The sequence below is a fragment of the Pogona vitticeps genome, chromosome 6, assembly GCF_051106095.1.
Source record: "Pogona vitticeps strain Pit_001003342236 chromosome 6, PviZW2.1, whole genome shotgun sequence".
NCBI lineage: Eukaryota > Metazoa > Chordata > Lepidosauria > Squamata > Agamidae > Pogona > Pogona vitticeps.
Window position 1 is genome coordinate 103,221,293 of NC_135788.1, and position 20,578 is coordinate 103,241,870.

The 20,578-nt window shown below is 40.1% G+C and overlaps 1 protein-coding gene across 1 annotated transcript; it reads right to left on the reverse strand.

Moving 5' to 3' along the window:
- Positions 1–962: 962 nt before the first annotated feature.
- On the reverse strand, positions 963–15,476 carry LOC110071072 (vomeronasal type-2 receptor 26). Its single transcript, XM_078378735.1, has 6 exons — positions 15,451–15,476; positions 12,556–12,847; positions 11,388–12,245; positions 10,127–10,351; positions 7,328–7,454; positions 963–5,555 (listed from the first exon to the last, which is right to left on the reverse strand). The coding sequence occupies exons 1-6, from the start codon at positions 15,474–15,476 to the stop codon at positions 4,654–4,656; spliced, it is 2,430 nt and encodes an 809-aa protein (XP_078234861.1). The 3' UTR covers positions 963–4,653.
- Between the last annotated feature and the right edge of the window lie 5,102 nt (positions 15,477–20,578).

Below are 20,578 nucleotides of genomic sequence, written 5' to 3' on the forward strand. Positions count from 1 at the left end.
ACAATGGCAGCTCGTTAATGAAACACATATACAGGTTCAGGCCTATAAAATTTCTATACTCTGACAGTATTGATTTAGTGAAGTTTAGTTTAGGGTGACTACATTCACCATTTACCCCACAATTTTAATTACAATTGCAATTTAAGGGAAAAAATAACAGAGTGGTGGAAATTGGCAGCCAGCACCTTCTTAGCATAAGAAAGCATCTTCTGCTGTTGGAGCTCCATGCAAACCAAGTTCTTCACTTTGGCTCCTGCTGATTCCTGAAAATTCTCATCTGGATGGCTACAGTGATTTCATGTAGGAAAACGTGATTTGATAAACTGTGAATCACAGTGGATCAAATTGTGTTTTCCCATCTGCATTGTTGCACCTTAAGAAATTATTGCTTTGCTATTATATCATTAGCTTAATATATGCTTTTTAGGATAAATTTGGGTTAGGTTCTAAATTGTCTACATTTTTCTTTATGATTGTGGTCAATCAAGTTATGCTTTCTTCCTCAAGGGGAAATAACCAGGTCTGTTGTACTGTTAAAATATTATGAAGCCACAATTTTAATGAAGCCAAGTTTATAACCTTACGTATGTTGGTGTCTTGTAGTGTGTGGCTGTCTTTCCTTGCAATATATTTCAGCATGAAAGGAAAATATAAAGCAGCCATAGAGATCTTCTCTATTTTAGCCTCTGGGGGTGGATTGCTGGTTTGCATATTTGTCCCCAAATGTTACATTATTATTATTAGGAAGACAGAATTGAACGTGAAAAAGCATTTTAGAAGGTAATATTAGACAAGGGTCCTTATTGTAGCAGCGTTCTGTACCTTCTGAGCTTTTGATAAGTTTTCCAGGTGATTTGAGAGTTGTTATCAGTTTCTATGAACTGAATCTTCCATTAAAAACAGTTAATGAGGATTACACTGTATAATATTGTAGCATCGGTTTCAACAAATAGGGCTTGAGCGAAATATGCAGTCATATTTCATATAAATATAAAGCTTTCAGGATCCAATGAACTGTGTTTTAATGTATTGAAGGAAACTCCAGATGTTCTCTCAGAGCCTCTGTCCTTTAAGGATGAAGGGTTAAATGCCTGAGGATGTCAGAATTGCTCCCATTTTCCAAAAGCTGTCAAATAATATCTTGGATAGAGCAGTTAGTTTGATGCACTTATGTGAAATAGTTCAAGAATAAGGCACTGAGGACTAAAATATCAATCCTTGCAAAAGCCTCCTATATTGCTTCTGTATCCATTATTCAAAATGCCAGAAAATGGCTAAATATTGCCTTGTAATATCATTCTGTGTCGCTAAAAGGAAAATGTATTTCAAGATGCACATAGAAGAGGCTAATAGGAATGTTGGCACCACCAATGTGAGCATTTAATTTAGTGTACAAGATCCCCTCTTGAGCTCACTACCATTTGGAAAATAACACCAAGCAAGTGAAAATCACAGAATCTGGCCCCTTTTTTCATCAGTTGCCCATTTCTTACCCAAGCACAACACAATTGTCAGGACTGTTTTTCAACAAGTTCTGTGGGTATCTAATACTGTGGGAAGAGGAATAATAAAGACTCAAAAATCATTTCAATGGGAAAAACACTGAGCATGTATGGTATAAGAAGAGCTTCAGCAAAAGCTATGTTGTAGCTGATTTGGTGGGAAAGGGAATATCACAAGGACTTGGGGGAAGCAAAAGGTCACAGTCTTTATGAAAAGGAGTTTAAAAAATGAGTTTGCTTTCAAAAAAAAATTAATGGAGTGACAGGCCTCCAGAAAGGGAGTATATTTTGCCATATATCTTCAGGGAATTATTAATACTTTCCCATATGATGTGAAAGCACATAGTTCTGTTTTGTCCCAGCCCACACTGCTTTCACTAAACATTCTCAGGATTTATGAAATCAGTCTCCTGACCAATTCTCAAAGTGGAATTTGGCTCCATGTCTGGGACAATCTGAATTTTTTATTTATTTATTTAAATTTCCAAAACAAAAACAAATACAAGAATACAAAACACTAATATAATCTAAAACACAGTGCACCCCCATACCCATGGGACCCTTTGGAGCAATACTTTTAATATAAGCTATATGTGTTCAGTTGTTCTGTTATTTATGTATCAAGAAGATTTCTAATTTTAAAAGGTTTGCTAAAATAAAATACTTAAAGGTTTTATTCCAATGTTAGGCACATACACAAAGTTTCTACTTGCACTTAGACACAGTTTGTGGCTAGTTCACTAGGGATTTCAAGGTATAAAATATTCAGAGGTGGCTTACAGCTGTCTTCTGTACAATACTAACCAGAGATAGCTAGAGTGTCACTGTTGTTGTCTATGAGAGTTCCTTCATTTCTCCTACTGCTTCTTCCCAGTAGTTTCCCTTCAGTCATTTTGCCACCTCCATCAACACTGGAATGATTGATTCTTTTCTGCTGGTTCAATTATTAATTTTCAAAGAGAAGGGGTGTACCTTAGCCTAGTGTGTCACCTTTGACTCTACTGCCTTTTATAAGCATCTCAATTCATAATGGGGGTCTAGCTTTCTGATAGCATTGCTCTTGCTTTCCCTGACACACTCAGCTTCTTCCTTCCAAAGGAAGACCGTCTCTGTAACAATCTTTAAACTTAGTAGTTCTTCCTTCTATGTTTTGAAACACATGGCAGGCACAAGTATGCATCTTGTTTCCCATATAAGTAGCACTTTGGGGAGTATGTTTCCTTATCATGTGGAGTTTATATTCCAGACTGTTCAAAATCTACAAAAATGTAGATTTGAGCAAAAGTGAGACTGGAAGATTTGCCCACCCCTACCAATTTAAGTTGACCAAAGCACATATCTGTTAAAGTCTGCCAACTTAATTGCTGTGAAATTGGAAGAGACATCAGTGGTTTAACATTAGGACTTCCTTATTTAAATGAAGAGAAGACTCCTTGGAAAAGACCTTGATGTTAGGAAAGTGTGAAGGCAAGAGGAGAAGGGGACGACCGAGGATGAGATGGTTGGACAGTGTCATCGAAGCAACCAACATGAATTTGACACAACTTCGGGAGGCAGTGGAAGATAGGAGGGCCTGGCGTGCTCTGGTCCATGGGATCACGAAGAGTCAGACACAACTAAACGACTAAATGATGACGATTTAAATGAATTTATAAAGTCAGTGAGTGCTGACATATGCATTGTAGAAAACTTTAGTATTTGTTCTCTTATGATGTCGGCCTGATTATTGTATCCTACTCAATTATACAAAGAAGAATATTCATTTACTCATTTTGGAAGTAGCCATTTTACCTCCTTGCTTATATTCTTAAGCAGCATCATGAGCCAATGTAGGAAGGAAGCACAACAAGTTCAGGAGTAACAGTACATCATCTCCATTGTCAGATCAGAAAGTGTAACCCTTTTACAAATATTAAAATTACTTCATAAACAATGGAAGGAACTTGCTGTGATGTGCCACTTGTGTGTCCCCAGATTATTTCACTAACCTAAGGTCCATGCCACATTCCCTTTTACGCTGTCACCAGTTGACCTCTGTCAACAATATTTACTTAGAAAGATCGAGGTCCACACTGCATGTACATTTTAACAAAACAGTTTTTTTTGATACAGTTCACATAAACAGGTTCTTCAAAGACTTTAAAGTATTCAGTAGTTTTGTAATAATTTGTTTCACACTTAACTCTCTATAAGTTCCACACTCTTAACTGCCTCCCTTAACTCTCCACTGGCTAACACTTCACTCCCTAACTCTCTAACTCACTTTTCACTTCCGACCCCCCTGACTATCTATCTAACTCTAACTAACTGCTCTTATTTTCCTCACCCCCTCCTTTCTAGTTTCTTTGGCTCCACCTCCAAACAACTACTATTGGTGCATGCAAATAACCTTATACATGAGCAAAGGCAGGGTGATTGCTGCACTTACCGTACCTTTTTTTTAAAAAAAAGTATGTAGGAGAAAATTCATTATGGTACCTTAGCCATAGCTGAACAGAGCTTGCCTCTTAAAAGAAACATTTCTATCACAGTTTTGCTGTCTTTCAGCAAAGTTGTGTGTTCTTAGACAAAACTGGGTGGGTGCAGATAGTGGTGGTGCTGGTGATTTTGACTGATGTGGTGTGCTGGTTAGAACATTGTGGTGTGCTGGTTAGAACATTGGACTAAGACCAGGGAGACTCCAGTTCAAATCCCAATTCCAGCTACCTAACTCACCTAACCTTGGATCTTTTTAAAATCTCTCAAGTTACGTAACTTGCACCACAGAAATACTGTGAAGATGATAAGGGTAAAGCAGGGCAGTATACAGAACTTTAAAAGCAGAATTCTCCAACAAGTTGATATCAATGAAAAGAAGTAAAAGGGAAAGTAGATAGCAAATGTCCATACCTACATTTGATTTGTATCTATATGATCTATAGATAGATAATTACTATCCTAATACTCATGTCAACTGAAGGGTTGACCCCATGAATTCCTTAATGAATGGCGAGTCATTATTCATGGACATCTCACTGACTTAATGGTTCCATGTTAAATATGACTGCCAGTAGGATTCTGGCCATGGTCTTCTCAGAACGACCCCATCTCACTTCCAATGCATATTTTCTGATGTGGACTATAGAAGACAGCTATGGAGAGAAAAACATATTCAATGCTTCTTCCTTAAGAAGCACTCCTTCTTGTTTAGTTCAGGTCTCAACAAAATTATATAACATTTTGGGAAAAAAAGGCAACCTAATAAACCCATGCTAGAGACGAAAATGGAATAGATTTCCAAAGCTACCATGGATTTTCCCTTGGTGCTCAAGTAGTTTGGAACAAAAGCCAACCAAACAGTACAAAATACCAGCATGCTGAAACTGATATATTTGGCTTCATTAAACCTGTCTGGCAGTTTCCAAGCAAAGAAAGCCACAACAAAGCCAACAATAGCCAAAAAGCCCATGAAACTCAGCACAAGATAAAACATTGTGGGTGATGACTCATTACACTGCAGTACAATATCTTTCAGCATGGAATGCAGGTCAGTGTCTGGGAATGGAGGAGAAGTGGCCAGCCATACAAGACAAATGCCTGCTTGAAGAACAGTGCAAGAGAGAACAATGAAGCTGGTCATTTTTTTCCTCATCCACTTCTGGATCCTGGATCCTGGCTGTGTTGCCATAAAAGCTAGAACCACAGTGACGGTTTTGGCCAGTACAGCAGAAACAGCCATGGTGAAGATGATGCCAAAGGCAGTTTGCCGGAGGAGACAGGTTACCTTCTCAGGTCGGCCAATGAAGAGCAGTGCAGAAAGGAAGCAGAGGAGGAGGGAGATAAGAAGAGTGTAGGTGAGGTTCCGATTGTTGGCTTTGACGATGGGGGTTTCTCGGTGCTTGAGAAACACTCCTAGTATCAGAACAGTGATGAGAGAAAACGAGAGTGCACAGGTGGCTAAACCAAGACCCAAAGGTTCGTCATAAGATAAGAACGTTACTGTCTTGGAAATGCAAAAATTCCGGTCCTCATTTGGATATTGATCTTCTGGACACTTGAAACAGTTGGCCAAATCTGTAAGAACAAAACTGACTTATTTTTTATTTCTTTCACAGTTTGCATCATAGAAAATGAGTGTTTAATAATTCTGATAGACATGATGCATTATTTTCTGTTTCAAAATATACCAACCTATGTGAATGGTGTGAATTGTGGTGGTCCCCACAAGGTACTCTCCAAAGTTACTACTTATCCTGTAACAATGGAAATGATGGGGAGATGACTCTCAGGTTTGCAACTGCTCCTCCTCCTCTATAGATTATAGACTATAGGGGTCTTCTGTGGTCTTCCATACCAGCTCTTTCTACTCTCCCTTCTTCCCTTGTCACTGCTGTTGCCCTCCTTGCTCTCCTGCCTGCCCTGTCAGCTTGCCTTTCCCTCCCCTTTCTCCCCTCACCACAGCCACCAGGCTCCTTGTCCTGCTGCCAACCTTGTCATATTTAATTGCTATTTATCTCTTAAACTTTAAGACCGCTTGAATAGTGTGAAGCAATACTCTGGGTGGTTGACAGTCACATGAAAGCAAATACAATAATATAACCATAAAAATAAACAACAAACAATAAAGAGATAAAGCCATAAGATTAAATCAAGTTACTAAACCAACGTAAAACAAATCAAAAGCATGAAGCAATTGTCAGTCCACTTTCTCCTCCCTCTCCTTTCCTCAGTATTGCTGTGGCTCCTTGTTCTGGTGTCACCTTGGCCAACTCTACTTTCTCCTCTCTGCCACCTTCCCCATGCTTCTTACTCTCCTGCCATCCTATCAGTTCTGCCTCCCTCTCTCTTCCTTTTCATAGTGCCACCATATTCATCCTTCTGTCGACAGTGCCATTCCCACTTTCCCCTCACCCTCCTTCACTCAAAGCTGCCTCAGTTTTCATCCTCTTGCCAGCCCAGGTTTCCCTGCCATCACTGCCAACCAGGGATGTTGGCAAGTCTTTGGGTTAAGTCCCAAGTCTGAGTCTTTCATACTAAGTCCCGAGTCCCAAGTCCCAAGTCTGAGTCTTTCATACTAAGTCCCGAGTCCCAAGTCCCAAGTCTGAGTCCGTATTAAAAACAAGGTCCCCCTCCAGGAAAAACTGGAGGGCATGGGTGGGTTCTGAGTCATGAGTTGAGTGTGAGTCATTGAAAAAGAAACTTGGGTCAAGTCTGAGTCAAGTCACCGGTGCAACTGAAGTCCGACTTGACAGTGAGTCTCTTGGCTTGACTCCCCATCCTTGCCGCTAATGCCTCTGAAAGGGAAAATGCCTTGAAAGAGGTACTTCTTTTCATGGCAAACAAAAGAAATTGACCCTGAAAACAAAGTAAGCTAAAAAGGGGAAATCCTGCGAGAAACTGAATTGAAACAGAAATGAAAGTTTCAGGCATGCACATCCCTGGTCTGACTTTTACTTGGTTTGTAGCCATATCATCTGGCAGTCTCTATTTACATTATAAGATGTAATGTAAAGATGCAATGTAAAGATGCAATGTAAAGATGCAAAGATCAGGCATCTACCCCCCCTTTTTAAAATTCTTTTCAGGAAGAAGCGTATTTTAATATTGCCTAAATAAGGTCAAGGACAAATGTCTCACCCCATCACTACTTATTCCTTCTACTGCTCAAATGTGTGCAACAACAAACCATGTCTTAAATGTTGGAAACAGACAACACTGGAGCACATGAATTCAACCAACACATCTCAGCACATAGAGACCACTGTGGGCATTGTGCATGGTGGCTACATGCATGTTCCTCTGGATAATAGAACAATGCAAATATCTCTGTAGATTCCAACACTCACCTTCCTTATCAGATATCCAACCTTTTGGACATGGAATGCAATCATAACAACAAAAGGGCTCCCCTTCCTTCTTTTTCTTCCTATAACCAGGTTGGCAGTTGGCATTACATACGGAAAGGGGCTGTGCCTGTGCACCAAAAAATAACAAGGCAATTTTATCCTTGACTAAAAATGGCTTTGAAATAATTAAGGTTCAGAAGTAAGCATGACATGTAATGGAGTTTTGCTAACCATGGTATAGAGTATTAGGAATACAAGTGAGCACATCTTTCATCATATGCAGGAACAATGTGTACTGAGTAGCAACTGGAAATGGATTAAAGTACAGTGGGGTCTTGACTTAAGAACGGCTCCAGTTAAGAACATTTTGACTTAAGAACCACTCTCATAGGAAAATATTGACTTGACTTACATACTTAGATTTGAGTTACGAACTGAAAAAAAACCACGTGGGAGGCAGGGAAAGTGCAAAATTTGAACTTTCAGTTAACTGTTGGCCAGTGAAAAGGGTGCCTGTCTGCTTCCTCACTCCTCCCAGCGTTTAGGGAGTGGATTGGGAGACAGTCTTCAGACTGCCTGGTACTGTCCTGCCTGTACTGTATTTTCCCTGCCTTCCCTGAACCTTTCTAGACCTAAGGAAAAAAAAAACAAAATATCCGCCTCTAGTGGTCGAAGGCAGAATAGCAGCTTCCCATTAGTTTCTATGGATAGAAAAGAGCAGATATGGATCAAATGGTTTTCAATGCATTCCTATGGGAAATGCAGATTTGACCTGCAAACTTTTTGACTTGAGAACCGCCTTCCAATACAGATTAAGTTCTCATGTCAAGACCCCACTGTAGTTATTGGACACTGTCTTAATGATTTTTGGGATTAAAATGTAAAGAATTGTCTTCTAAATTCTTAGCTCTATTTAAATGTCCCTGTATCCATTTGATGAGACACTCCATATCTCTTGAGATATTACTTATCTTCAAGAGAGAACAAGAAAAAATTATTGTTTTTTTCTTTCTGACCAAGATCTCCACAGTTTTTACAACTTCTTTGTGCAAAACTAGTATATTTTCTCTTTAAGAGGCAAAGTTAAAAACATGTCAAGCCTAGAACAAATGAGTGTTCTATAAAAGACACAAGCAACCCATTCAATGCTTCTAATCCTTAGAAGCCTGTGCAACAAAGCAGCAGCTACCACCATTTTGTTCAAAATATGTTTCTTGTTTTAAACTTATATCTAAAGCATTATGTTGCCTATTTTTGTTTAATTTCTGGGGGGGGGGAATCTAAATTTCAAAATTTCTTACACCCTTGCTTGGTGAAGACAAACATTTTAAAGTACCTCCCCCTCAATTTATCTCCCAAGTGAGATGAAAATAAGAAAGAAAATGCTTTAAGAAAGAAGTGTAACTCGACCTGAATGGCTCAGATCTATCCGTTTTCAAAATAAGCTTACCACTGTCACAGTGTGAGAGATTTTTCTACATTTTTCTATTTTACTTTTTAAAATTTGTTGGCATTTCAAGGAATTCAATAGAAAGAGTGCTATACTAAATATGCTCATTGCCATTGTGGTTTTTGAATTTAAACAGGATTGGACCTAGCTTAGCTAGTATACGAATCGGAGAACACCAGGTAATATGAGGTACTGTGCTAAGGAAAGACCACTGGAAGGATTCTAACTGAAACTCTGAAGAGCTGCTGCCAATGAGAGTCGTGAATACTGACTAGAAGGACTTAGTATATGCAACTTCTGATATTTTTATGCTGCACTATGATAGGTGCCCATTTGGCTGGGGAGGGCAGCCATTTTGTTCTTTTCAGCAGTAGGATTCGGAGTTTATTAATTTTTATTTATTTAAAATATTTTCCCCACCTTTCTCTCCAAAAGGTCCCATACTGAAGCACAAGATTTCAATGTGTGTTCATATTAAAAAGCCACTGGAAGTGATTGCAAAAAAAGTTATTTTCTTTTTGTTCTTGAACAGGAAAATAAAGGATCACTTCCTGCTTCCTTTCATTTATTCTAAGTCTGACAATAATCTATTTTATATCTTAAATTAATGAATTTATCCTGCCCTTCCCTTTGGAATTGTACCAAAAGGGTTTTCTAGTTTTCTCTAAAGCAAATGGCCTCCCCAAAATAGAGCACTCTGGCATAACATTGATTTAGTGCATTGCTTTCTCAGTAAAAAGTTGAATCAGATATGAATCTTGCCTTCAGATTTAACCTGATAGCTAACAAAACTGTAATTAAAACACATGATTTCAGCAGAATGGGACTAACCCAAATCACAGTAGAGCAATTTCTGGAGTGTAAGAAACATGATGAAATATAACTGTATTGAAGGATTATACAAAGTTTTCCTCTGGAGAGGAAGAAGGAATTCAATGCATGTGGAGAGAAACAAAGCTGCATTTTGATGGTTGTTGTGGGTTTTTCGCGCTCTTTGGCCGTGTTCTGAAGGTTGTTCTTCCTGACGTTTCGCCAGTCTCCGTGGCTGGCATCTTCAGAGGACTGGAGTAGGAACTTTGTCCATGCTCTGTTCCTACTCCAGTCCTCTGAAGATGCCAGCCACAGAAACTGGCAAAACATCAGGAAGAACAACCTTCAGAACATGGCCAAAGAACCCAAAAAACCCACAACAACCATCAGATCCCAGCTGTGAAAGCCTTCGAGAATACAAAGTTACATTTTACTGCAAGACAGCATACAAACTTTACTGACATATCATGTTGCAGAAGTCAATGTCACCCAACATGGATATGTTCATTCAGAATGAAGATAGCCCAAAACAGCCATACCTTATTAAACCAGCTGTGCCATACAATAGCATCCTCATTAATGCTGAATGTTTCATCTGGAGGAGCCCAGGGGTCCATCTTTCCAACTCGGACGCCAATAAAGGATTCATTTGGAAATGTGACCCAATTAATGATATCAAATCCAGCAACTAGCTCCCCGTTCTCATCAAAGCGAACCTCTTCCCCAGCGTTATTAAATGACACAGATTTCAGAATGCGATTGACCTAGATTAAGAAAACATACGGATTTTTTTTTCTTGGAAAGGTAAAGAAAATTGATCCAAAACTGTACCTTTGATGAATATAATGTTCACAGAGAACTTAAGAATAAGTACCCAGCTTATTGAGCTGAAGCTTAACTATCTCTTTCCTGTTTGCACAGGCTTTTTGCATGCAGTGGGCAAAATCCTGTTGTATAACTATGCACACACAACTCAAGGTTGTGCCTGTGGGGATTATGATAGCACCATAAAGTGGAAGTGCTATCCATGAAGCATCCCTGTTGGCACACTGTGCAACTACTCTAGGGAGGCACAGTCCATTTTACAACTGAATTGCCCAGTGCAACACCCAGGATATTTACATCAGCATAGCCTTACATTACACCAACATGAACAGGAATTTGCCCAGCATGTTTTCCCCCCCTTGCATTCCATTATAATGGTAACTGTAAATCATTTACCACAAAGCAATACTTCCTTAATCAATGGGACAAGAAGTAAGCAATGAAAGTCTGTACAACGTAAAATGATTTAACTGTCTTTGTGGGAACAATCTATACATGTTCAAGGCAAGAAAAGAAATATACTGGAATGGTGACATGGGACCCTCAAGTAGGTTCAGAGCCTGATCCAGCATGTAGGATCCTATCCTGAGTCAGTCAAAGCCAATGTGGTTCTTGTCCAATCTGACTGAGAACAAATTCATTGTTCAGAAATTCAAATGGCTCCATTTTCGATTTACTTGACCTAGAAAACTAGAACAGTTCTAACTTTTGTTGTTGTTTTCACATGTCTGCTTCAAAATGCCAAGGATGGCAGACTGGCAACAAGGCTGTAAGAATGGAAAGGGAGATGTTCTTCTGCTTCTATAAAATGGTAGAAAGACAGGTGCCAGCTCCAGGAATCTCAGCCTCTTCAACAGAATTCCTTTGGCCCTTTCATTATCAGTGGTGATACAGGAACACTCCTCTTTGGCTGGACCTCACATTCTCACAATCATACATAAAACATCCTCCAGATTAAAAGTTTAAGTCCATTACTTGCCACAACTGCTGTTCATGAAGGTTCCTTCTCTCTCCCTTCATAACTGCCTTGGTTTGGGATATGGTTGAATACATGGTGTGTAAAGCATGAGCCACTGCATAGACAGCATTGTAAATGCTGTAGCTCTGGCCTGTGACACTCGTTGGGAAAACATGCTCAGGGAGATTATCCAGTTTCTCCTCTCCAGTACAGATATGCCCACTCAAATGTCCCTGAACAGAATCCTGAAAGGAGCAACCAAATGCCTCAACCCAGAACTCTTTGATAAAATCATCTCCATTATGGCTGTAAGGATTTCTGTTCTGGATAAATTGTTGGAATCCTTGAAGTTCATTGGAGTGGAGTGTGAAGGACAATGCTCCATGGAAGTCTTGTACTTCCCAACTCTTTTCTCTGGCAATGTTTTTTAACTCCAACCCAATGGTTAGTATCCAAACCTTTCCTTTTGGCTGATGCATTTTTTGTTTGAATTCTTGATTCAGCAGCCACCTCAGTGGTATTGTAGTGCGCGAGTCTCCATAAAAGATCAACACGTTCGCTTTGTTATTTATGAGTTTATTGTAAAATGTTATAGAACTTATCATAAAACCATCCTTGTCAGCGTCGTAATTTATACTAGTGAATGATTCCATGGCAGCCAAACAGATGCCCCTTTTAGAAAATTCTGGAAGCATTTCCTTCACAAACCATTCTAATATCTCCTCATTTGCAGCAAAAAATCCAACCCATCTCCATTTGAAATGGTGAAGCAACTGAATAATCCCTTTGTACTGATGGGATCCATTTGGAGACATCTGATAGATTGGCAGAAGTTTGGCGCCTCGTCTTTCAACTGAAGAAAAGCCATGTGTGATCTAGAAAACAGAAGATGAGAATAGGGTAGGGTGTGTGTGAGAAGATTTCCTGGTTGATAGCTGTGTCTATGCAGTTTTCAACTATGCCGACACTATAATTTTAAAGTTTTGCTTTGTTCTCTCTGCATGAAATTATAAAATTCCTTTTTATTTTATCATGGAAAATGGGTATAAATGTTCAAAATGAAATGGGTAATGATTTGTGCTTGAGCACAACACATAATACCTGTTTCTTGATGTTACACCCATCTGTTGCTTTTTCTGTACTACAAAATCAGATATAAATAATAAACTGGCAAATACATCTTACCTGTGGTATCTTGTAGACACCAAAAATATTTTGGATCTCATCAGAGAAGTAAGACGTCAGTTCCTCAATGACCACCAGGAGATTGTCCTGAATATCGCACTTATAGTTAGGAACCCAGCTGTTCCATGAAGAAATAAGCTCAACTGCAGCATGATTGGTCCACCATGCATTCAGACAAGTGTCATAAATACGGAACCCCAGTGTGATGTTGGGTAACAGGTGTGGGTCTTGATTGATCTCATTCACAGCAAATGCCAAAGCCAGGATGTGCTGGTAGTTCCCAGTGACTATACTACAAACAAAAATAGTTAATCTTTATCAAATGCCACACTTTTTCAAAATTTGAAAATATATTGATTAACATGACCATCTCTACCATATTTTATGAGACACTACTTACTATGAGATATAGTTTTTAAAGAAAAGAATAAGATAACCCAGCAATACCCATGGCCTAAATACAGGTGATGCATATTCTGTTATCTAAATAAATTACAATATTAGACACTAAAACGATGAAAGTAGTAAAACACTTGTCTTCAATGCAGGTGTTGGAGTTTCAGCAGGACTGTTCAATCAAAGTCTGACCTATCTTAGACACTATAATCATGGAAAAGTATGATAAATTTGATAAAATGAGTCTCATATTTTGGGTGGTAAAAATGACCTCGGATCTGAAAAGGTTAAAAGCTAGTGATGCCAGATTTGTCAAATTAGTTTCCACGGTCTCCATCTTTTTCATATATCCAGTTCTATTCCAGGTCTATTCCACGTGGATTGTTTGCAACGTAAAAATCATTATGGATTTTTATGCATATTTTTAGAAGAGACACATCAGTGAACCACTATCCCTGGTCTCCTGAATGTTCTCTATGCATTAGAGAAATGCAGAGTATTCTATTACATATTTCTTCTAAAGCTTCCTTGTCTTTGAACACTCCCCACCAATGATTGCACTATAGATGCATACATTTCTGACTACAAGTTACACCTGTTTCCATATTTAGTCTGAGAGTTTTGGAATCAGGTACACTAAATATTTTTGATGCAGCAGATTTCCCATACATCACTTCGGAAGACCAATGTAGTAGATGAATGGAATAGTTCTCATTTAGAAATATGTGTCTCATTTCTTAGAGTACATCCTTTTGATTTTCTTCAGTGTATAACTGAAAATTCTTATTCTTGAATTATTAGATATAGCTGCAAGCAGCAATTGTGCAATTATACTGGGAAGAATAGAAAACTACTAACATGATCCCATTTTATTCACGAAAGAGATAGGAAGAAATTGAAGTGCTTTCTGATAGTGGAGAAAAAACACGGTTAAAGGAATTTCATAAAAAAGGAAACCTGGTGTGGGAGGATCATCACATCATCAGAACAGCTGAAAAGAATCATATAAGAGAAAAAGTGGTGTGGGTAGGAAAAGAGATTGTTAAAACAAAAAGGGCAGATGTTTAGAAAAATAATCAAGCTATCATCATGAAGAGATTTCAAAAACTCAATTAAAGGAAACTAAAACTGATGGATCTGCCGGTGTCTAGGTCCTGGAGAGAGAAGGATGGAAATCTGCAGTGGCAGTTAATAACACTACAATTGAAAGTGGCATAAGAAACATTCTAAAATATTTCATTAGAAAATAGTAGAATAAAGGCGACTGCAATAGTAGGAAAAGCCATATACAGACGTTTTAGTTGGTAGTGGCCCTGGAGGAGGTCTACTGAAGTTGTTTGGCAATAATAGGAAGAACGCATGAAACACAATGCCTCCATAGATAACATCTCCTGACTGATAGTACTTGGGAAGATTAAACTGGGAATGTGGCATCTGACATTTGAATGCCCGAGCCTGGCATACTATGGGAGGCAGAAGCAACAGCCAGAAGGCTAATGTCACCATTCTGAACACGAATCTGCCCTTTGGATGTGGTCTCCCTCACTGGCGTCCAAAGCCTGATTTGAACAGCTGTTTTGCTTGCACCTGGATTGGCAGTGAATAACAAGTAGTCAAAATGAATCACTGTTTTAATTCCTAATTCCTAACCACTCTGATATATGCAGGGATGTATTGACACCATCCTTCTGAAGATTTGTTATTAGTTGATCACTGGCAGTCTAAAGGGAATATTACAAGGAGCAAGACTGATTATGGCTTTTTTAGTAATGACCAGGACTCAGATCAAAGTGGTATATTCTCTGTGGCATTGCTAAAAAAATAGAAGAACATCACATTTGAACAGATGCATCATCTCACTATTAGTTGGACAAAAACAGCCGAAAGATAGGCCTGCATGAAGAATGCTTGTTTTCAATTGTAGGGACAGAAAATACATTTGTGAAAAATAGTTTTCTTCATGTCTGCTTCTCTGTTGGACCAAAGTGTGGAAAGCAGAAAGTGACATCCCACTCCCCCATAGAATCCTTGATGCTGCACATGGCACTAGCACAGTGTGGCCCTTAAGAGGAGATTCAAGTTGTTGATATAGGATAATAATAATAAAGTGTAATGAGAGCAATGGATAGGAACTGCCTTATTTGAATAGGAACATTGACCTAATTTCTCCAAAAAATAAAAAATAAAAAGACCCAATACAGCTAACGGTTGGCCCCATAGTTGTATGAGTAGAAACGTTTTGTATGCCCCACCCAGAGGGGAGATGGAAAGCTGGAGAATGCCTGCTGGCCTAACCCGTATGTTCAGTCTGAGGGAGAAAACAGAGTGCCTTTATAAGGTAGTCTTGCCCTCATTCCATTTTCTTGGAGCTGAATGGCCCACCCACTCTGTGGGTCCAGTGTGAGAGCAGCAGCACCAACCAGGTGAGAGGACCCGTCTCACCTGGTTAGTGTATAAAACAAATATAAAATCTTTGCCTATCCTGTACTGATTGCTTACAGAGCATATATGGGCAGATCAGGCATCGTTTCCTTGTTAAATAGGTCACACTGGTGGGTCATACAGACTTGGAGGTGAGTGTTGGTCGGTTCCCAAGGTGTACCTTATTCAGCCAACATCTCAGCACTATGGATCTTGGGATTTAGTTGCTGCTATGGGGAATTCATGGATGATAGGCCCTGGACACTGCCCATCTAAAGTAATGAGGCTTGGGTGGTTGGCAGCTGGGAAGGGCCCCCTAGAAAGGACAGCATGGACCCATGGCTTGGGGCTTGCCCATTGAGGGTAAGTTGCAGGGTTAAGCGAGTATCCCTGGCTCTTGACCCAGCTATCTGTACTATTGTGGGCCCTTTGTAGGTGGTGTTATGTTTCAAGTAAAAACATAAGAAGAGCCCTGCTGGATCAGGCCAAGGGCCCATCTAGTCCAGCTTCCTGTATCTCACAGAGGCCCCACCAGATGCCTCTGGGAGCACACGAGACAACTAGATACCTGTCTCCTGATACCCCCTCCCCTGCATCTGGTGTTTAGAGGTCCCTGCCTTTTAAGCCTGGAGATAAAGGCCAGATGCCATCACCACATCCTGTGGTAAGGAGTTCCACAGACTAAAAACATGCTGAGTGAAGAAATATTGTGTGTTCTCACTCTCCCAACAATGCGTGCATGATATTGTGCAACAATATTGGGCCATTTCCTGGCAATCTGGATGCGGGTGCAGAAGAGTGTGAACTAATCAGTCAGATAGCATCACGGAGGCATAAATGTAGGTTAGAACAACCTATTCAGTTGGTCTGAGTCAAATTTACCCTTCATTTTAATTATTGTAAAATTAGTAAATGCTTCTAACAGGGCACTTGGTCTCTGCAAGAGATTTGAAAATGTAGCAGCTTTGAATAGAGTCAGTGTGGTTTATAGCACATCAGTGTCTTGTTTCTTATGGATGAGGAAATCCCAATTTTAGGGCAAACAGCTTTCTCCAGCCTCACAGTTCTCAGTATGGTTCTCCACTAAAAACAGCATTATGGGATTTGTGTTCCATCGATTTAAAAAAATCCCTGCAAGATAAGAGGAAGTAATTTTGAAGCATCAAGGAAAGTGTTTTGAAAGAACCCAATAAGAAATGTGTGATTAGAAGTTAATGCTCCAAATCTGTTTGCTTACACAATTGTATATGGGCCATCATGTAAGTATATGCCTGTGGCGATCTACCTTGTGGCCCCTGTTTATTTTGGCCCTCACATAAGATCACACCCTTTTCCTTCACGCTGCCACCAGGTATTCTCCTAATACCAAATTATGTTATACACATGTGCTACCAACACTGAGGGTTATTGAACTTAGGAATCAGAGGTTTAATTAACAATTTTTTTATTGTCAAGTAAATCACTGGTTCTCAACCTTGGCTTACTCAGGAGTTGTGGACTGCAACTCCCAGAAGCCTTCACCACCAACTGTGCTGGCTGGGGTTTCTGAGAGTTGCAGTTCAAAAACATCCGAGTAACAAAGGTTGGGAACCTAGGAAGTAAATCATAAAGGTAAATCACATATGAACTGTATCAGGTATTAACACGGATTGGATCATGTATGCAATCACTTTTATTCCAAACTACTATATATTTATAATCAATATCTCTCTTATAGTGCTTATAGTTTCATTCCTGGTTGTTCAATATTGTTTAACCTTCTCAATTCTCTTTCCTAACACTCTCAGCTCAATTCACTAACCCTCTCCTTCTCTCTCCTAAACCCTAACTGTCATTTCACATCTCCCCAACTGTCTCTCTAACTCCGCCCCTCCTGCCCTATCCCTGGCTTCTCCCCCTTGAGCCTCTGTGATGGACAGGCAGGAATGATGTCACCTGTTGGCATTTTGCTACAATGCCCATTCCTGCAAGCTTATTGTCAAGGTCCTGATCTTGTGCTGGGTGCAGAATTGAGCATGTAGCCGATGATGTGATCAATTAAGTAAAGGAAAATAATCAGAAAGGGAACCCTAATAAACCCCTATTACTCTACAGGGTATTCTGCATCATTTGACCATGCAGTGGCTCTGGGCTGGCAGTGCAGCCCCAGTGCCTTGTTAGCTGAATATGATATCTAGTTGGCATTCTTCATTCTACCAGTTCATCCTGACACATTTTCATTCTTAGGATTCAAGATTCAGTGTAGATGGTATGTTGACAAGGCCATGCACATGGGTTACTTGTTATCCTATGCAGCATTTTTTGACAGCTTCCTGGGCAGTGACATCCCAAGCAAATGTTGCAAAAGTCATCAACTATTTGGATGACTTCCTCTTTATTGATCGAGATGGGACCTCCGAATATATTAACTTGATGAGCCATTTCCAGGAATTGAAGAGGTTCCATTAGCCAAAGACAAAACGGAGGGACGAGTGACTGTGCTAGTCTTAGCATCCAACTTGACACCATGGCGGCAACATCCTGCCTTCTGGAGGAGAATCTGGCCCCATAGCAGCCTTACTGACCTGCAAAAAGGAATTGTATGTTTAAAGAATTGGAGGAGGTACTAGACCACTGCAACTTTGTCTGCTGGATGGTGGCTCTAGCCCAAGCATTCTGCACCAGTATTGCTAGGGCCACAGTAGGAGACTTGATACCCCATCATTGTGTTAGAATTGGCAGAGGTATGAAAAAGGATCTGGTGGTTTGGCTAACCTTCCTGGCAGAATTTCATGGTACAGCCATTTAGCAGCAGCCATGAGAAACTGGTATGAGTCTCTAGATTCACTCAGATGCAGCCAGGAACCTTGGCTTCAGAGTACACTTCTAGTGGTAATGGCATGTTCACAGGAATGGGTAAGAGCTGATATCCTCCAAGACCTGAAGTTATTTGTGACTCTGATGGCAATGTTGATATGACAGGACAAGTTCAAGAACAAGAAGGACACGTTCTGGTGTGACAACCAAGCAGTATTTAGGATATTTAATAGTTGGCAATCTAGGTTTGAAAGGGTTATGAACTTCATACGATGGGTAGTCCTTGCCTGTCAGACAATGCGACTTTCTCAGCCATTCAAGGCATGGATAACAGCATCCTCCTCATAGGCACCTTCAGTCTCAAGAGACTATGGTAACATGCTCTGTGTCCTCTCCAGAGCATGAAGCCTGGGTAAAGTAATATGGAGGATAGGCTGTTACCCAAGCAGCAAATCCCCCCTCTCCACATTGCTGAAATGGTCCAATGGAAAGGCAAGAGCCAATACAACTGGTTCCAGCAATGTCGCAGGAGTTGCCAGAATGACATGAACTGCCTCTGGGACTCCAGCTCCAGATTTTGTCTCTAGGTTAACTCCTGAAGCCTTTTCCATGAGTGGATATAGCCACAAGGCAGTGGAGGTTTGCAATTGGAGGTTTCCTTCTCCTAGATGGGCTGCCTTCCAGGGCTGACGAGCCCCACCTAATAGTGCGGAAATATGATCCAACCCTTAAAACATTCCTGCCTCCCAGGTGTATGCAATACTAAGTGGCTTTCCTATTTGCCATATTAGGGTCAGAGATGGAGGCAGATAATTTGAGGATTTCGTGGGCCATTAGGCCATGAGATTGGGGGGGGGGGGAGAAAAGAAATCCCGGCCAAAACAAACTCCTCAGCAAAATGTCCATGCAGGCAAACCTGGTCTTCAGCCTCAGCTCAGCCTCCTCCCGTTTCTAGGAGGACAGGTTCTGTCAGTTGGTACGAAAGAAATGGAGCACTCCAAAACATTCACAGAAGAGCTCTTGGAAATAGAAAATAGCCTTGGGAGTATATAACACAAGTGCCCCTTGCATCTTTAGGACATATAGTGTTGCTCTGGGATTTTTCTTGTCTTTCCTCAAGTTCAAGGGATACACTGCCTCCTTTCCCGCAACAGGGCCTTGCGCTCAGGACAATGCACACTCACTTGACAGCAATTGCCTTTTTTACTCAGGCTTAGGATTTCCCAGATCCCTGTAGGCCATAAATGGGTGGAAGAGAGCCACCCTGTGGGTTTCTGATAGGAGGAACCCCATTCCCATGCCCATTCATTGTGCGCTGATATCACCTGTCAGTCAAGAATGTTGATCCAAGTATGAACTGTCATTGTTTACGACAGCATATACATTGGCCTTCTTTGAGGTCTCAAGCTGGAGAGCTTGTTCTAGCTCAAGGGCCTGTTAGTGTGGCCCTACCCCAGGTTGCAGGGAGTCATGGAGTGGTGCACACCTGTGTGGTCTCCAGAGGACTTCCACTTCTGGTGGAATCCGCCACACCTGCTAAAGTGGTTGGTGGTGGGCACTGGAAGGCATTTGGGTCTTTTGATGTATCAGATCCAGTTCCCCAAAACTGGCCCACAGGACTGTTGCTATAACCAATAAAGTTGTGGCCTGTTCTTCTCAAAAATAATTGTGTGTTGCCTTCTTTGTATGTAGCTTCAGATGGCTTGGGGCCTGCTCAGCACTAGGCCAACAACACTATATATAAATTTGGAGAAAATGGATTATAATCCATGAAAGCTCACACTGTATATTTTTTAAGTGTTAGAAAATGTATTGTCATTGTTTTTTGCTTTATTTTTGTGGAAATAAACAAAAACAGTTATGTCTGGAAATTGCTCCAAAAAATCACATTTTGTTTTCCTAAAAGAGGGGAAAAAACTTTGGAAAAATTATTGTCTTTTTGATTCTATGCCCAAAATCTAGTATATTTCATATCTGAGACATAAATTTAATTGCTGTTCACCAGGGAGTCAGACATTGTTATTGTTCTACAATTTCATTAAAAATATTTGAATACTCCTGAGATGTGGCAAAAACATTTTTTAAACTACGCCACAGAGAATACACCACTTTGAGTTCCCATAATTACCAAAATAACCCCAATTCATTTTGCTATTTCAAACATGTTGCTTTGCAGTGCTGACAAAACTAAATAAGAAATATTTCAAAGCATGGTATAATTATAACCCAAAATATTTTAGAGGAGGTGCTAGGAGATAAGTAGTGACACACATCCATCAGAGTGATCTCTAGTACTTTACCTTTTATATTGCTATTACCGGTAGTTTAGATTTTAGATGCATATTCGTAAGTCTGTTTTCAGAGGGGAGATTTGTATTCATGATGATGATATTAATACTCTTCTTTTTTA